Here is a 17,504-nt window from a genome sequence, read left to right as displayed (position 1 = left end):
GGAGGTGGGGGGCTCATAGGGGCGGCTGCCACCAAGGTGGGGGGCACACGGGCGCTTGGCAGAGCCGTGGCCCTGCTGCAGGGCCCTGATGGGCTGGGGGGTTTCACCCTGGGTGGGAGCTGGGTCGTAGTGGCCCCAGAGGTTTTTCTCACCCTGGATGGTTTTCTGTGCCGTCTGATGGCCAGATGCAGTTGCCTGTTTGCCGGCCTGGTGAGTCACATCCTGGGGGAACTGTCGCACTCGAAGGTGGACGGTTGCGCTCGCCGGTAGCCTGCCCATGGCGTGCAGCCAGCCCATGGCACGCAGCGGTTTCACACCTTGGCCACAGCAGGCATCACTCCCCACTGCAGCCCCCCAGCACGGCAGGTGCTGCGGTGGCTTCAATGCCCACCTCCGGCACTGAGCAACCCCCCAGCCTCTTGCCCCTGGCCCCAGCACGGAGGGAGAGAGACACCCCCCCCCCCTCGGCGCTGGACCGGGCAGCCAAGGGTTGCCAGGCAACGGGAAGATGCTTTTTCTGACCAAACCGGTAAATCGGCAGCTGAGTCGGAGCAGAGCAGGATAGGGGAGTGACATGGCCGGGCTGGGGCTGCACGGGGGGCACTCGGGGCTCCCCCAGCCCAAAGAGCATGCAAAAATCTGGGGAGGAGAAGCAGCCATTGCAGCCCCACTCAGCCAAAAGCTGCTCCGGCCCCAGCCACTGCTAAGGACCCCTGAGCATCAGCTGAGGACAACACTCAGCCCCAGGACCCCCTGCTGGGTTGGGGGACAGGGCAGGGACAGGGTGTCCTCCTGCAGGGACACCCTCGCTGGCCTCCTCCCTGTGGAGCCCTGGCCCCACCACATGGCCCGTATGAGACTGAACCCCTAATATGCCCTCTCCCTCCCTCGCCAGCCATCACTTACGCAGCTAAATGAGCTCCAGGCAATTTTCTCAGAAGTTGAGCCCCTGCATCGTGGGAACACAGGACTAAAAATAGCTGAGGTCTGTGTGCGTGTCTCACCCAGGTGATTCTTGCTCAGGAGATAAGGGTAAAGGAGGCAGCAGCTGCCACTGGCTCCTCCACATCCAGCCATCTCCCTGCCTCTGCCTCAGCTTCCAGCATGGATCATGCTGCCCAAATGTGTACTGTGCCACCCCCGGCACAATCCACGGATGGCTGCAGCCTGGGGACCCCTGGCCAGAGAACCCCCAGGGCAGGGGAGAGCTCCCAGGGCTCGAGCATCCCTCAGTGTGGGCAATGCCGGCGCTGGGCAGAGCCACCCTCGCTCTCTCGCCTTCAGCCTCCAAGGGCTGTGCTTCACTTGGGCATCCTCTGTCCCGAGGGGCTGTGTTGTGCAGGGGGGTTGTCTCCCCCTGCTCCCCACCCCCAGCCATCATCAGCATCTTCCAGTTCAGAGGCTCATCTCGGCCCACCCCAGGCCTCCCAGGTCCAGCCCAGGCTGCAGAGAAGAAACCGCATTTCCTTCCCACAATGAGTTGATTACAAATTCAGAGTTAAATCTTCCCCCACAAGATGCCCCTCTCCACCCCAGTGCTTTGAATGTTGAACACTTTCCAGGGATTTTTCGTGTGTTCAGGCTGACCCCATCCACTCTAGCTCAGACTAACTTAATCAGCCTCATTTTATTACTAACTGCTGTAGCTTTACACCTCTAGAAAAAGCACTACTTAGATTATTGGCACCTGCCAAGCTCTCGCCACGCTGCTTTCTCTGCCCCTGTGGGGGCAGGAGGAGAGAGGGCGGATCTGTTTAGTGCTCCCAGCCTTTATTTCTACCAAAAATGACAAATTATTAGAACAGTGGAAATTAGAAAAATGGCATTTGGGTAACAGACAAACCTCCCTCTCTTTTTTTTCCAGCAGCGTCTGGTTAAAAGCAGATCTGGAAATGGAAGGAGGGGGGAAACCAGGGTAATCATCTGCTGAATGCCAACAGCCAGGCAGGGGGTGTCCCTGGAGGGGCAGGGGAGGGAAATGGTCCAGGGGATGCCCCGAGAGCAGCTCATCCAACACCCACATCACCCATGCTGTGGAACACTTGGGAGACACGTCCTGGCAGAAACCATCGGGTTTATTTTCACACCAAAACACTGCTGGAGCAGATCGCCGCCACCACACAGGAGCTGGCTGGAGGTGCCGGGGTTCTGAGGGGAAAAGGGCTGTGAAGCTCAGAGAGCAGCAGGGAGGGCTTCCACCCCGCACTGCCAGGGGGTCAGAGCTCAGCTGTGCCCCAAAGAGCCACCCAAGGGCAGCCCTGGGGCAGGGGGGTGTTGGGTGCCCAGGGAGTGCAGAAACATCCCCGCATCCTTAACCACCAGCATGGCCAAGGAGGAGCACTGGGGCCAGGCAAGGAGGAGGAAGGTCTCCTGTGGGGTGTGGGAAGGGGCTCTCCCTCACTGCAGCCCCAGCCCCACACAGGAGATGCTCTGGCTCAGCTCTGCCCCAGCCACCACAACCCTGGGTACCCCCCCAAGCAGGAACAGACCTTTCCCCACATCCCCACCTCTCCCCAGGAGATTTGCTCCCACCTCACCCCACAGCTGGTCGGCAGCACCAGGAAAGAGCTGCTGAAGCGCTCTGAGCCCCTGCAAGGCTGTTGGAAAAGGGCAGCACCCTCAGGAGAGCAGCTGCTGCCCTGTGGTTGGGCAGTCGGGGTGGGGGGTGTCCCACCTCTGCTCCCCCACCCCTCTACCGCACAGGGAGCCAGCAGGGAAGGTAACAGGGCTCGGGGATGCCACAGCCACGGCAGTGAAAAACAAAGGGAACACCTCAGAGGAAACCAGGAGCCAGGGCACCACTTGCATCTGTTTTAGAAATTACTTTATTGCACTAAAAAGGGGAAGTAATCTGTAAATAAACATTCCATTCATGTATTAATATATTATTTTTTTTTCCACTCCAAAAATGCATCATTAAATCCAGCCACAGAAATATCAAAGCAGGAACAGTAGAAAAGAGCTACAGGGGAGGAAAGACGCAGCCAGGCCACAATCCTGGCTCCCACATCACCCACCCACTCAGCACAGGAGCAGGGCTCACAGCAGCATGTCCCAGGGCTCAGCAGGTGGCCACATGCCACTTGGCTCCAGCAAGGCAGCCCTAGGACAGGCCAGGGTGGGGGGGACAGACAGCACAAGCCCCCAGGCCCTTGGGTCTTCCCCCACCCACCCACCCCCCGGGGCCAGCCCCAAGCCAAGGAGCAGCCTGGGACCCTGCTCTCAGTATCCCCCTTCTGCAAAGGCACACAGCTTTGCCATGGGGGATGTGTCACCCCCCAACCCTCTCACAGAGCACCAAAATCTTTGCCCAGCTCCTGTTCCCCCTCCCCTTGGCAGCCTGCTGGGTCCCCCTCACCCCAGCAGTGCTGGGGTCCCAGTGGTCCCTTGCAGGCAGAGCACCCCAGCGAGCAGGGGGTGCTGGCAAGGGGCACACAGGGCTGTGGGGCAGCAGCCAGCTGTGTAGTGTCCCCTTCCTGCCCCAGGTCTGCTCAGGGGCAGGATGTTTGCCCCCAGCCCAGGGATGTGACCCATCTCCCCCTCTGCAGAGCCCCCATCTGCCCCCCCTCACCCCAAGCGAGCCTGGGCACTCGGGGGCTGGGGAGCGCCCCTCATGTTGGCTCCTGGGGGAGCGGTGGGAAGCCTCAGGTGGGACACCCCCCCACCCCACCCCCCAGAAGGAGGGATGTGTCTGCTCCTTTACATCCTGCACAGTTTGGTTTCAGCCACAAGCTCAAACAAACAGCCACGATCACCCCAAATCCCCCCGACATGCAAACACCACACTATCAGAACCATGCCTCGTGTACCTGAAACATATTTACAGACAGAAGTAAAACACGCTGGGAAAGATCAGCCTCAGATATAAATAGCCAACACTGAAATGTGCCATCTGTTGCAAAGGACAAGGAAGGAACATCAACTGCCACCGACAGAGGTTAACACAGAGGGACACGTGTGTGCGTGTGTGTCCACGCGTGCTGCAACAGGCAGGGACAGGAGCGCTGCGAATTCTGCTCCCTTCCATGGAAACATGCAGAGCCCGATGCAATGGGTAACACCACACCGAACAACAACAAGGTTTATCCACCCGCAGAAGTGCCCTGGCCGGCATCTCTCCCCCGCTCCCAGTGCCTCCGGCCGGTCAGCCAGGATGGCAGGGAGGGATGGGAAGGGGTAAGAGCATCTCGCTCCCTGGCAAAGGGAAAATGCTGAGCCAGGGACTGGGGGAGCTGGGTCTCGCTGGGCACAGGGGCTTCGTAGCCCCACAGGAGATGTCCCTCCTGCCTGGCGGGAGCAGCCGCTCACAATCCCGAGGCCCCACAGGTGAGGGAGGGCAGAGGGTAGGGGAGCCTCAGGCTTCCCCCCTGCCCAGGGACACCCGGGGATGTCCCCAGTACCAGCCAGACTGCCAGCACTCAGGGAGAGCTACTCCTGCCACCTTGGCTTTTGTCAGCAAGCACGGCTGCTGGGACACTGCCCAGGGCCACCTATGTGCCCAGGGCGAGGGGTGCCAGGCCCCGTCCCCCCCCATGGCAGTGCCAGCCCCCAGCATCTCTGTCCTGCAGGCAGGGGACAGGCAGTCTCCTGGATTTGGTCAAACCCAAAGCCCCCGAAGCTCCATGAGCTGTTTCCCTCTGGGGATCAGCAACAGGGGACACTGCTGGTGGGAGCAGCAAGGGTGCCCTGGGAGGCTGTGGGTGTCAGACCAAGCATCTGTGCACATCTGCACAGTTCCACAGAGCTGGGAAGAGTCCAGGAAAGGTACAAAACCCACAAACCTGACTCATCCCTGACGGTGACCTCCCTTGGCCCCCTCTCGGGTCACCTCTGCAGTATTTTTGCAGTATTTTCTCTGCGGTTTCCAAGACTAGAAACTTGTCTTTTAAGTTAAAGCTCAAATAGATGCTATCACCTGACTCCAGGAGCTGGGGCTTTGAGAGAGGTGGCAGTAAGTATGCTACAGAGATCTACCCACCTCCAACCTTCATGCTGGCCAGCTGGAGACCATGGGCACCAGGGAGGGAAGAGCCCAGCAGGTGACACACATCCTTCCCAGCAGAGATGGGGCTGGTGGCTCCCTGCTTCCTGATGGGCTCCAGGAGACGCAGCCCCAGGAGGAAGCAGAGGGGAAAGGCTGTGGCTGCCGGCCCTGCTGTGGGAGGGCTGCTGGCAGCACCACTCCTGGGGACCGCCACACTGCGCCACAGCCCCATCCCTCCTCCAAGGGGCCCTTCCAAACCCTCCTCCAGTGGGGCTGGGGGACAGGGCCAGCCTCCCTGCCTCGCCCCAGCCCCACAGGCAGGCAGGCTCCCTCGGGGGCTGGCAGCAAGCACCTACAGGCAGGACAGGAGGGTGGTGAGTGGCAGCTCCTTCTCCCCCAGCAGCACGTCCCGCTTAAGGCTGCTGCCCTTGTTGACCACCTTGAGCTTCAGGGACATCTTCCTGGCATGGCCGGGGCCCAGCCCGTCAAAGAAGAAGTCCTCGTTGAAGATGGGGTTGCGGCTGTTCTTGACGATGGTGCTGCGCTGCTTCTGCAGCTTCCCGGGGTTGAGGCACAGCGAGACACAGCAGTTGATGCTGCGCACGTCGAAGAGGGCATCGTAGAGGTCCTCAGCAGAGACAAGCCGCACACGCAGCCGGGCGTTGGAGGGGTCGTACTCAGCAGCCAGGCGCAGGCTCCCACCCCGGCTGAGCCGCAGGCTGTGCTCCCGGTCACGGCCGGGCGGCAGGTCCAGGGGCAGCAGGGCAGTGGGCGGCTGCCCCCCAGCCGGGGCACTCCTGGCGCGGCGCTGGGCGCTGGGGCTGGTGTCAGCTGAGCTGTCATCAGTGGACAGGGAGCTGTTACGGGCCACCGAGTGCTTCAGCTTGATGACCTTGGACTGGCTTTCCTGGCTGAAGATCTTCAGCAGGGAGACCGAGCGGGAGAGCAGCGGGGAGCCGAAGGGCGAGGACTCGGCCGAGGAGCACGTGTCGCTCTCGCCACCGCTGAAGTAGCGACTGGGGTGCATGAGGGCTGCGCCCAGGTCGGTGGGTGCCCGAGGGCCACTCTCAGCATTGAGCTTGGCTCTACGCTGGGTGCTGGGCGAGGTGGCCGGCGAGGGGCAGAGGCTGCTGTGCTCACTGTGGAAGAGTGACTCTTTGCGCCGCGTGTGGGGGCTCTCCACCAGCGTGGCGAAGCCGTAGGAGGTCTGTGCCTTGGGCACGTAGGGCAGTGACATGGCCGTCTGCGCCTGCGGGTCCACGTTGGTGCCGAAGGCCCCCTCGGCCGTCCAGTCCTCGGCACTCTCGATCTGGATGATGTGCCGGCCGGCGGCCCGGGACCGTGACCGGCTGGATGGCCGGGGGCTGCGCGGGGACTTGCGTCTGGCCAGGTCCTGCTCCGAGGCAGAGGGGCCCAGGGTGGGCGCTGGGGGGGTCTCAGAGCCCTCGGCCTCAGCAGGTGCCGCGCTCAGCTTGGGCGGGATGAAGAAGTCAGGGATCTTGTCGGGGGTGAGGACGTTACTGTAGCGGGACCCCCGCGGGGAGTCCTCCGAGCCCCGGGACCCGCCGTTCTCCGCCACGCCGCGCAGCCGCTCCAGGAGCCACATCTTGCCGCCGGGTGTGGGGCTGGAAAAGACCCGAGGGGCAACGCTGTCACCGGGGCCGGGTACCAGCAGCCCGGAGCCGTTAGCCTGGGGGGCGACCGGCAGCACCGAGAGACCGGGACCCGCCAGCCCAGGGGGAATGTGGACAAGGATGGGAGGGACCCGGCCGCGCCGAGGGGCACCGGGACCTGCCAGCCCAGGGGAGCGGAGGGGGGGGGGGGGGGACCGGCCGCGCCGAAGGGCACCGGGACCCACCAGCCCGGGGGACGGTGGACATGGCGGGGACCGGCCGCGCCGAGTGGCACCGGGACCCGAGGGACACGGCACCGCCGGCCCCAGCGATGGGACGGGGCGGCCGCGGCTCACGGGGAGCCGCTGCCAGACGCGACGCGACGCCCGGACCGACCGAGGGAGGGACCGACCGGCGCCGCCGCGAGCGGGAAGTTGCCGAGAGCCGCCGCACCTGAAGCGGAGCCGCCGCCGCCGCCGCAGCCCGGGCGGGGCGGGCGCGGACGCGCTTTTATACGGCGGCGGCGGCGGCGGCGGCCCCGCTCCTTCCCCGCGCCGCCGCCGTAATCCTCCGAGCGCGGCGCCCCCGCATTTCCCCGCGCCGCGCCCACCGGGACCGGGATCGGGACCGGGATCGGGACCGGGATCGGGACCGGGATCGGGACCGGGATCGGGATCGGGACCGGGACCGGGACCGGGACCGGGACGCTGATGCTCGGGGGGTGCGGGGCCGCGGGACGCCCGGCCGGCCTGCCCACGGGAGCGCCGGGGCTGGGCTGGGACTGGGGACAGGGGGCCGGGGGCTGGGGTGCAGCAGCCCCGTGTCCCCCCCTCCGGAGTCCTCCCGCCCTAAGCGCGACCGGGGGTCGATGCCGGCGGGGCCGAGCCGCCCCCTCCGCCCCGGCGGGGCTCATCGAAGCGCTGGACAAAGCCAGCAGCTCTCAGGGCGGCTCGGGGCTCAAGGGCTCGCTGAGCGCCTGGAGTGGTTTAACACCGAGCCTGGAGGAGTCGGGGGAGGCAGTGCCACATGGCATGCATCTCGCCAGCACCCGCTGGGGCAGGATACGGCCCGGGTGGTGCTGGGGACACCGGTGGAAAACCATCAGGAACATCCATGGGGCATCACTGCGGGCCTCCAGTGTGGCAGGGGAGGGACAGGAGGCTCAAATCCAGGTGATCGACCTCAGCCCAGGTACCGGGTGCGTTTATAGCCTCGGGGACAGGGATGCACCGTGGCACGGACCGGGGCCTGGCTGCTGCCCTGTGGATGCCGGCCGGCTGCAGGGATGGCATCGTCATCCCACAGCGGTGCGCGGCTGTGAAGAATGGCTGGGAAGGAGAGCCTGGCGTGGTGGGCTCCTGCTGCAGGGGCTGCTGCAGCCAGGCAGCGACTGCCAGAGGTGGGAGGTCTCGCCTCCCTCCGCATCCTGACTCCGAGCTGATAAAAAACCGAGATAGCCAGCCCTGCCGAGCCCGAGTGAGGGCCAGCAGCCAGCTCTGCCTGCACCTGGGAAAGCTGGCAGGGGCGAAGGTCCCCAGGGCCTGGGGGAACAACCCCCCTCCCTCTCTGGAAGTGAATTGCCCTCCCCTCTCCCTGCACCCGCTGGTTTCACCACATGCCCTCCACCTCCCGTGCCCAGGCCTCCCCCAGCAGCGAGTGGGTGGCCCTGGCAGGGTGAGCGCTCTGGGTTATGGACTTGCTTGGGGTGTTGCTCTGCCTGGGAGCAGTGGCTCAGCCCAACTGCAGACCCTTAGCAAGAGTGAGCCCCTTGCACAGTTGCCCCTCACTGGCACGGGACCAGACCTGGGGGAAGGTGCTGGGACCCTCTGAATGGGGCATGTGGGGAGCAGGAACCAGCCAGGACCTGGAGGGGTCTGGGCAGGAATGTCTGGGGCTGTGGCGGGGAATGGGGATGGTGGTGGCCCGGCTGGACCCTGGGCTCTGCACTGCAGTCCTCAGTCCCACCAGGAAGAAGAGGGCAGATGGAGCCCAGGAGAGGAGGATGAGGCTGACAGGAAGGGGAGGCTGGTGAACAAAAGCTTGGTGTTTGCTTTTCCTCCACCCTGCACAACGGTGAGTAAACAAGGTGCAGCAATGGTTGCCGTTCTCTCGAGATAACAAAGGGAGCTGGAGCTGGGCCAGCCCTGCCTGCTCAGCTCGGGGCCAGGTCTCGGGGCAGAGGGAGCAGGGTGCTCGGAGCTGGCAGCTGCCTGCATCGAGCTTCTCTGGGTTCAGCTTGGGGCAGGACGTCCAGGTTTGAGGCAGGAGAGGAGCTACAGCGGTTGGGAGGAGAGACGGAGATCCTGGATGCCCCATTTCCCAGTGAAGGGATGGGATGGCAGGGGAAGACCCCGTGCTCATGGCCGGCGCTGGCACAGGTGCTCACATCTCAGGCACCTTGGGGACATGGGCTGTGCCGGGAGCATCCCTTCCCGGCCGTGCAGGCAGGGCCTGGCTCCAGCCCCACTGCTGGCACTGCGCTGCCACAGCCACGGTGTGCGGTGGGAGCTGCCAGACCCCAAGCAGAAATGGGCAGGGCCAGCAGAAAACCAGGTTTCCAGGGCCTCCAAAATGGGCTGTGGACCCTCGCTCAGTGCCCAGCAGTGTGGAGCCAGGAGGGGTGTCTTTGCTGGCCTCCCCCTTGTCCAGGGCTCTCTGTGGATCTGGGCAGCGTGCAATGCCGGGAGGGGACAGCTCTCAGGGCTCCAGGCAGAGTGACAGGGAGCGGGACAAGGGGTAGGCAAGATGGAGAGGGGTCCTTTGTGCTGGGCTGGAGGCTGCTGGAGGCTGCCGGAGGCGTGTGGTGCCTGGCATGGCCTGGGCATGGCACCGTGGGTGAGTGATGCCTGGCTGGGGACACTTGGCAGGGCTGGGGACACTTGGCAGGGCTGGGGATGCTGGCAGGGCTGGGGACACTTGGCAGGGCTGGGGATGGTGGCAGGGCTGGGGACGCTGGCAGGGCTGGGGACGCTGGCAGGGCTGGGGATGCTGGCAGGGCCGGGGACATTGGCAGGGCTGGGGACGGTGGCAGGGCTGGGCAGGGCTGGGGATGGTGGCAGGGTTGGGGATGGTGGCAGGGCTGGGGATGCTGGCAGGGTTGGGGACGTGGCTGGTGGAGCTGGCAGCGTGCTACCACCTGCTGGAAGCTGAGAAGGAGAGAACCCTGCGAGGGGAAGGGGCTGGTGCCAGGACCCCCGGGCTGGAACAGCCACCAGCAACACACGTGTCACTGCCCAGGTCACTCCACCATCGCCCAGCCTCGGGTGGCCCCCTCCTCCCTGCCCCCGCCCAGCAAGGACCAGTCCAGAGTCGAGTCGTGCTGGGGTGCAGAGCATATGGAAAGAAATCCAATTTCAGACAGGAGCACTCCCTGGTGCTCTGACTGCATTATTCATGTCCATGCTTAACTCAATCAAGGCCTCATATTTGTTTGAATTTTATTTTTTTTTTAAGAACACTGCTGTGCTGCTCCCAGCCCACCTCCCCCTTCGGGGTCCTGCCTTCATGCCAGGCGGCCATGGGGTGCTGCCCCACAGCGGGACCTTCTCAAGAAGGGTCACCAAGCCCCTGCAACACAACCCTACGACCTGGGGCTGGGGGGCCAGAGCCCCCTGCACCCCGTGGCCATTGGCACCGCACACCAGCCTCAACCAAAGTGGTTAAAGCCCTAAAATAAACATCCCGCCAGCCCTTCAGGCACCTCCTGGCAGAATCCCCGAGGCCGAGGGGCCACGCAAAGCCAGCAGCAGCCGGTGGAAGGCGTGGGTGTCGAAAGTCTGGGCTCTCACTGCCTTTTACTGCCTCTGCCATTGAGGGAATGGCGCAATTATCTTTGCAGATGCATTACTATATGACAAAAAATAGCAGCTGAGATGGAAGCGCCACGTCCCTGTAGGCATTCAACTATCAATGGAAAATTACACATTCATTACCGGGCTTTATTTAGGGGCTTATTTTATTCATTGACTCAGCCAGCACCCAGCCATCCCAGCAGCTCTGTCCCAGGAGGGGCCATCCCCAGTGAGGGCTGAGGGTGTCAGGGTGGTCCTGCTCTCCGAGGTGGGCGCTGGCGACAGCATCGGGACAGGCTGCCAGCACCCAGCTGGGGCAGGACCCCGGAGCCGGCCGCTGCCAGGGTCGGTGCTGGACCCACAGGGGGGCTGCTGCCCACCCAGTGCATGTGCCCGGCACTCGCAGCCCAGCCATGCTGCTGGGTTGGAAAGCCTCCCACCGCCGGGTGCCAGCAGCACCGGGCAGCCTTCTCCCACCTCTGCCAACTCCAGCCAAGCGCCTTTTCTACCTGCTGGCCGTGCAGCAGGGAGCCGTGGCCAGGTCCACCGTGGGGGTCTCACTCCGCTGGCTCTGGGCTGCTCAGTGCCCACCTGGCTGTGGCAGCAGCTGGCTCAGAGGTGGGTGGCTACATCCCACCCTGGGCAGCAGTGGGAGGTGAGCCTGCAGGCAGCTGGAGCAGGCAGGGCAGGGAGATGCTGGGTGTGAGGAGGGGATGCCGTGCAGGACCAGTGCTCTGGGGCCAAGCCCCGGGTGCTGCAGCCCCTGCGGAACGGGGCGGGGCGGGGAGGGGGGAGGGGGGAGATCCACGTGCAGAAGGGGGATAGGGTGACACAGTGGAGCAGAGACAAGCATGACCATTCAGGACAGGGCATGCTGCCACCACTAACATGGGACCAGCCAAGAACTGGTGGTGATGGAGATGCTGTCCCAGTCTCCTCTGCATCCCTGGCCCCCTCGAGCCCCTGGGCACAGGAGGCGGCAGCAGCCATGTCCCAGCACCGTGCTCAGGGGCAGCATGAACAACCCGGGCACCTTGTTCATTTCCAGGTTTAATTAGAAATGTATTCCAAACCACAAACCCACGCTGAGCGCTGGACACACTGGAGAAGGGGCCGTGTATGCCATAAAAACCTGGCAAAGCCCCAAGCCAGCCAAGGGGGTCACCAGGGACCGTGGGATGCCTCTCCTCCTGCATCCCCAGCCTTGAAAGCCAGTGCCGGTAGCTCGTCCCTGCCCTGCGCCTTCCCTGCAGCAGCTTCTTCATAGCCCCAGCCTGGGGAGGGCTGTGGGGGCTCGGGGCCGCCGGGAGCCTCAAGTGGCAGCCGCTCCTGGGGAGAATCCAGCTGGAAGTGCGGAATCAACAAGGACATCCAGCAGCACCGGCCTCCAGGAGCCATTTGTGCCCAGCCCCATCGGCAGAACCAAGCCACCACTGACGGGGCGCCCCCATGGATAGGGGCACCCCCCAAACGTAGACAGGAGAGAGTGAGGCAGGGAGTTGGGTCCTGAGTAGCAGCTCTGGGCAAGAGGCACAGCTCTGTGGGCAAGGGGCTGGTCCCCTCACTGCCCCTCATATACCTGTGCACGCACGCAGACATGCACACACACACACACACGCACATGGATACACACATATGCACACGGATACACACACACGCCAAGCCTGCTTGCCCCATCTCACTCCGAGAGCCCTGGGACAAGGCTCCTGGCACTGGTCCCAACCCCCTTTGCTCCACCATCATCCAGAGACCAATTCCTGGCATCAGGATGGAGCTGGAACCAGCACCGGGGGCAGCAGCACCAGGTGGACAGTGCTGGCAGGGGGGCTGGCAGTACCAGTGGCTGGGTGCACACAGCCCCATGCAGGCAGGGCCCCCAGGCAGGAGGGGGACAGTGCAGCCCCACAGGGATGCCCACCAAGGCCCCCTCCATCACTGGGGTGAGCTGGGGGCAGCCCCGGGCAGGAGCAGGCACTGCTGCCCGAGCTGGGTTTGGGCTCCATCCCTCTTGGCGAGGCTGCCCACCAGCTCCCACTCTGGCAGCACTTCACCTGCACGCGTGGAATAAACGTCTGTGTCCAGCTGGGCAAGGGGCCCCACGTGGACGATGGAGGGGAGGCAGCGGTGGAGAGGGGGGGCCTTCGGGGCCAGGGACCTGACACCCTGTTGGGGAGGGGGACAGGGAGCCTGACCCTGGGGTGTGGGGGGGGCTTTGCCTCCCCCAAAGGCCAGGCACAACTGCAAGAGGGCAGTGCAGATGGGCCCCAGCTTTGCCCCAGGGCTGGGGTGAGTCCGGTGCCAGGGGAGTGGGTTGGGGGCTCACGTACCCCCAGGCATCACTGCTTCCTCCGGACAACCTGGCGGAGGTGCAGCTCGCTCTCCGCGGCCACGATCGGCTGCTCATTCTGCCGGTGGTGGCTGATGAGGTGGCTGATGCTCTCAAACAGCACATCCTTGGTCCTCACCTGGGGGCCGGGGGGCACAGCGGTCCTGAGCCCAGGAGAGCTGCCTCCCGCACAGGATCCCCAGGCAGCCTCTGGTGCCTGTCCAGCCCGTCTCCTCCAGCACCCCTCTCCGCCTTGCCTTACCCCCGTCCCCCATCACCCAGCCTGCGCCCTGCCCTTACCACTCCCTCGGGATCCACCAGCAGCAGGTGCTTGGGCTGCCCGCTGTGCATGCCGGTCAGCACGTACTGCCCCGGGTTGGTGAGGCTGTCCCGCACCAGGAAGTCTCCATCCATCTGCAGGAGCCTCTCGGCATCCCGCCGGCTCATCTTCCCGTGGTACCACGGCTCCCGCCTGAGCTGCTCCTCCGTGGGGGCGATGGGGGCCTTCCGCGTGGGGGGGCTCGGCCACTGGTCCTCGATGGGGGGGCTGCTGCCGCCCCCTGCAATGCACTCGTGGAGCCTCAGGGCATCCTCGAAGGGCCCTGCAGGAGCCAGGGAGTGCAGAGCATCACCCCCCCGAGGCATGAAGCAGGGCTGGGGGGCAGCAGAGATGGGGCCAGGCCAAGCAGCGGCAGCAGGACCCAGGGTTACAGCCAGACCCAGCTCCGGGCTGGATCCCGCTGTGCCACAGCTGCCCTGGGCACCACACTGCCCCTGCGCCCAGGCATAGAGGGGACGGCGACCCCCTGTCTGGCACAGCTGCCCCCTCCACAGGGCCAGGCAGATGGGATGTCCACCTGCAGCCCTGCCCTGAGCAAAGCCCCGCTGTCCCAGGAAGGTCCTGGCTCACAGCCCCCAGCGCTGGGGGCACGGCTCTGGGCTCAGCCAGCACAGGCACTGCCGGGGCTGCGGCACGCAGCTGGGCAGCCCACTGGCACAGCTTGGCCCCTCTGCAGCAGGCAGGTTCTGCGACAGACACCCCCCAGCACGGTGGCTTACTCATATCAAAGAGGTCCTTTTTGGGGCTCTCCTCCGGCACCCCGCGAGCTGCTGCCTCCGGCTCCCAGGCATCTAGGCTCTGCGTGTTCACGTACATGTGCTCCTCGTAGTCCCGTGGCCCCAGGGGGTGGCCGTCCGCCTGCAGGTACCCATCGCAGGGCTGGCCTGCGAGGACCGGGCATCACCGCCGGCCCGGGCAGGGTAAAGCCACAGAGACCCCTGCCCACGGGTCCCGGGGTCCCCCCGACAGCAGTACCCACCCTGGCTCTCCAGCTCCCAGGGTGGCCCCGGCTGGCTGCTCTGGTCCCGCCTGGCTGCAAACCCACCCTGGGGAGATGAGACAGCGGAGGGTGTCAGGGGGGACCTGCCTGAGACCCCCAGAGCAGGGCCGGCAGCAGCCCCAGGGGCTCACCTGGCTGGGGGGGATGGAGCCGGATGGCTGAGTGCGGATGTGGCCCAGGACTGCGCCGTGCCGGAGCCGGGAATCGATTAGTCCCCCTGGGGGTGGCTCCTTCCCCGGGATGCTGTTGTAGTAATCGTGCTCAGATGCTTCTTCATCCTCCCCCCAGGCTGACTCCTCCGCACCCAGCGCCCTGCAGCAGGGACCGACGAGCTGGGGACACCCTGCCCAGCTCAGACCCCTCCCCATACCCGGTGGGGACGGGGGCTGCCAGACCTACCCCCAGCCAAGGGAGGTGCCCAGGACAGGGGGTGCAGGGCTACCATGGGGGCCCCCCCGCTCCCCTACCTGTCTGGGGGTACCACCGCTTTGGGGGGGCTGTGCAGGTACTGCTTGAAGCGCAGCTCGAAGGCCTGTCCCACCGTGCTGATGACGCTCTGCGCCAGCCCCTCGCAGCACTCCAGGATGTGGCAGGCTGCAGACAGACGGCTCGAGCGTTTCCCCACTGCCACCACCCTGCCAGGACCACCCCGAGCCGCCCCTTGTGCCCTCCACGAGGGACCCCTCCTCCAGCCCATCCCTCCTCTGCCACAGAGCTCCAAGGGCTAGATCACCTCTCTGGTTGATGGGGTCCTTGGCGACGTAGGCGACGTAGTCCGTGGTGTCCTGGGGGCACAGGGGGAGCTCAGGACCCGTATCCCGCTGCCGTGCGGGGAGCAGGGCTGGGAGCACGAGGGCGAGGGGACGGACTCGACCCCAGCCCCCCATCCTGCCCCGGGACCAGGCTGCCCCACAGTTTGGCTCGGCCGTAGGATGGGCAGCCCCCGTCCCCCCATCCCCTGAGGGACCACAGCCAGGGGAGGGCCAAGGTGCGTGTGCCTCACCGTGTCCCCACCAGAGGCAAAGGAGATGGATTGCATGTGGTGGTTGGCGATGATCTGTGGAGGGGACACGGCCCGTGGCAGGGGTTAGCGTGGGGGCCGACAGACCCCCTGTTCGCAGCAGGAGGTGGCAGGGCCACGTCCCTGGGGACAGCTCTCACCTGGCGTGTGGTGGGGATCATGAGGTTCAGCCCATCAACGGAGATGTTGACAGCGATGCTCATGCCAGCGAAGCGGAGGTTGCTCTTGCCCAGGATGGAGAAGAGGGCTTTGTTGGGAGCCTGACAGGGGGAGAGGACTGTGGGGCGATGCAACCCACCAGGACCAGGCTTCCTGGGGTGAAGGAGGGAAAGAGGGGTGCCCAAGACCCCAGGCTCTGCCCCATGAACCAGGCAGGGGCCCCCAGCACCCTGTCCCATGGCCCCAGCTCACCCCAGGAAGGAGACCTGGGAGGGCTGGGCTGGGTGGAAACTCACCTTCTTCTTCCAGATGCCCTTCACGCCCGGCACCGCCTCGTACAGTCTGTTGATGGCTTCCCTGCAAGCCACAGCCCCCAGCTGGCTTACTGCTGCAGACCCCCAGCCCCTTCCCAGCTGCTTTCCCCACCCATGGCTCTGCAGGGTCTGGGGGCATCAGCCCCCGCAGCCCGGGGTGCCGCAGCCTCCCCGCAGCGCTGCCCCACATCATGGCCCGTGGTACATAATCCTGGCCGGGGCCACCTCCCTTCTCCTCTTTCCACCCATCGATCTGCAGCAGTGCCCTTCGTCCGCGTCCCTGCGTGCAGGCTGGCTCCCGTGGGGCAGGGACCCCCAGAGCTTGGCGCCTTGCCCCCCCCTCTCGCAGGGACCCAGGGAGGGGGAGCACCCAGGGCCACTGGGAGCTCTGGGTGGCATTGGGGTGCGGGAGAGCAGGACCACAGGGCCGTACCTGGTGACCTGTGTCCGCGTGTTGAAGTCGAGGGACCTCATGGAGCGCAGCACCTCGATGCATCCCATGTACTGCGGGGGGGGGGTGGGGGGTGGGGGGTGTAGGGGGGACACACACGGTCAGAGCAGCCTCCCCCAGCCGCTGCCACCAGCGACGGAGAGGGGCCGGGGGGAGCCGGGTGTCAGGGTGAAGGGCCCCTTTCACGTCAGCTCCAGGGGTCACACAGCACCCTTTCGCCCCGCACCCCAAAATGCCCCATCGCACGCCCAGACCCCAGGCTGAGACCTGACAAACTCATCAGTGCACTGTGGGGGATGCCCCGGCCGCTGCTGGCTCCCGGGGCCAGACACACCCCCCCCCCCCCCCCAACCCTGCCCCATCCCGCTTCGGGGGACCGGACCGACCCCCCAGGACGTGCCGGGGCCGGACCACCGCACCGGGGCGAAGGGGTCACGGGTGCACCGGCCACCCCGGACCCCCCGCCCGGTTCCTCCGCCCGCCCCGCGGCAGAGCCTGCCCCGTAGGGGGGGACGGGACGCACACGCCACCCGCGGCGGGTCCCGCCGCGCCCCGGCCACGCGTGGGGCCGTGGGCTCCGCGCCCCCCGCGCCGGGCTCGGGACTTACCCGGACGATGTAGGAGACGCCGGGCCCCAGCACCCGCTCGTCGGGGTGCAGCCAGCCCTGCGCCGGTTTGCGGATGAAGCTGCCCTTGCGGCTCCACTCCTCCGCGCCGGGCCGCGCCGCCCCCCCCCGCGCCGCGCGCCCCGCCGCCCCCCGCGCGCGCCCGCCCGCCGGCCCCGAGCAGGGCGCGGCGCAGAGCGGCTCGCAGGCGCCCAGCACGGCGGCCAGCGCCGAGGGGGCCCCCGCGCCCCCCCCCCCCCCCCCCGCCCCCCGGGCCCCCGCCAGCTCCCGGCCGGGGCCGCGGCCGAGGAAGCCGCCGGGGCCGGGGAACTTCCACTGCGGCATCCGCGGCAGCAGCGCGCAGAAGGTGGTCCCGGGCTCCGGCTCCTCGCCCGCCGCGGGGCACGGCCCGGGGGCTCCGCCGGTGGGCGCGGGGGCCGGCGACGGCATGGGGGCGGTCAGCGGCTCGTCGCGGAAGCGGTCATACTTGGGCTCCGGGAGCATGCCCGGGGCCGCTCCGCTCCGCTCCGCCGCTCCGCCGGCTCCCGCCCCCCGCCCGCTCCCCCGGGGCCGCGCCGCGCTGATGTCATGGTGCGAGCGCTCCGCCGCCCGCCCCGGCCCCCCCCCCCCCGCGGCCGCCAGCGCATCTCCCGCCCCCCTCGGCCACCCCCCCGCCGTTCTGGACCCGAGGCCGCCCCAGCATCCCCCGGCCGTCAGCACATCCCCCGGCTGCCCGGACCCCCCCGGCCGCTCCAGCGTCGCCCCAGCATCCCCCGGCTGCTCCAGCGTCCCCTCAGCATCCCCCCACTGCCCCAGCATCCCCCAGCCACCCCAGCATCCCCCACCTGCTGGACCCCCCTAGCTGCTCCAGCATCCCCCCAGCATCCCCCGGCCACTCCA

The 17,504-nt window shown here is 66.4% G+C and overlaps 2 protein-coding genes across 5 annotated transcripts; both read right to left on the bottom strand.

Moving 5' to 3' along the window:
- Positions 1 to 2,842: 2,842 nt before the first annotated feature.
- On the bottom strand, positions 2,843 to 6,601 carry C2CD4C (C2 calcium dependent domain containing 4C). Its single transcript, XM_037384521.1, has one exon. It carries the CDS (start codon positions 6,588 to 6,590, stop codon positions 5,337 to 5,339), a length of 1,254 nt encoding a protein of 417 aa, XP_037240418.1. The 5' UTR covers positions 6,591 to 6,601; the 3' UTR covers positions 2,843 to 5,336.
- A 4,824-nt stretch (positions 6,602 to 11,425) lies between these two features.
- On the bottom strand, positions 11,426 to 17,178 carry SHC2 (SHC adaptor protein 2). Of its 4 annotated transcripts, none has more exons than XM_037384455.1 (13): positions 16,608 to 17,178; positions 15,982 to 16,052; positions 15,531 to 15,591; positions 15,216 to 15,335; positions 15,058 to 15,111; positions 14,788 to 14,839; positions 14,522 to 14,648; positions 14,186 to 14,366; positions 14,034 to 14,100; positions 13,774 to 13,938; positions 13,015 to 13,316; positions 12,716 to 12,853; positions 11,426 to 12,551 (listed from the first exon to the last, which is right to left on the bottom strand). In XM_037384455.1, the coding sequence occupies exons 1-12, from the start codon at positions 17,106 to 17,108 to the stop codon at positions 12,725 to 12,727; spliced, it is 1,830 nt and encodes a 609-aa protein (XP_037240352.1). In that variant the 5' UTR covers positions 17,109 to 17,178; the 3' UTR covers positions 11,426 to 12,551; positions 12,716 to 12,724. The 4 variants fall into 4 exon arrangements, with proteins under 4 accessions (XP_037240352.1, XP_037240353.1, XP_037240354.1 ...); XM_037384456.1 differs by having other exon boundaries at positions 11,426 to 11,732; XM_037384457.1 differs by having other exon boundaries at positions 11,426 to 11,717.
- Between the last annotated feature and the right edge of the window lie 326 nt (positions 17,179 to 17,504).

Source organism: Falco rusticolus, chromosome 4 (assembly GCF_015220075.1).
Source record: "Falco rusticolus isolate bFalRus1 chromosome 4, bFalRus1.pri, whole genome shotgun sequence".
NCBI classification, from domain to species: Eukaryota; Metazoa; Chordata; class Aves; order Falconiformes; family Falconidae; genus Falco; species Falco rusticolus.
This window is presented reverse-complemented; position numbering and strand designations above follow the sequence as displayed.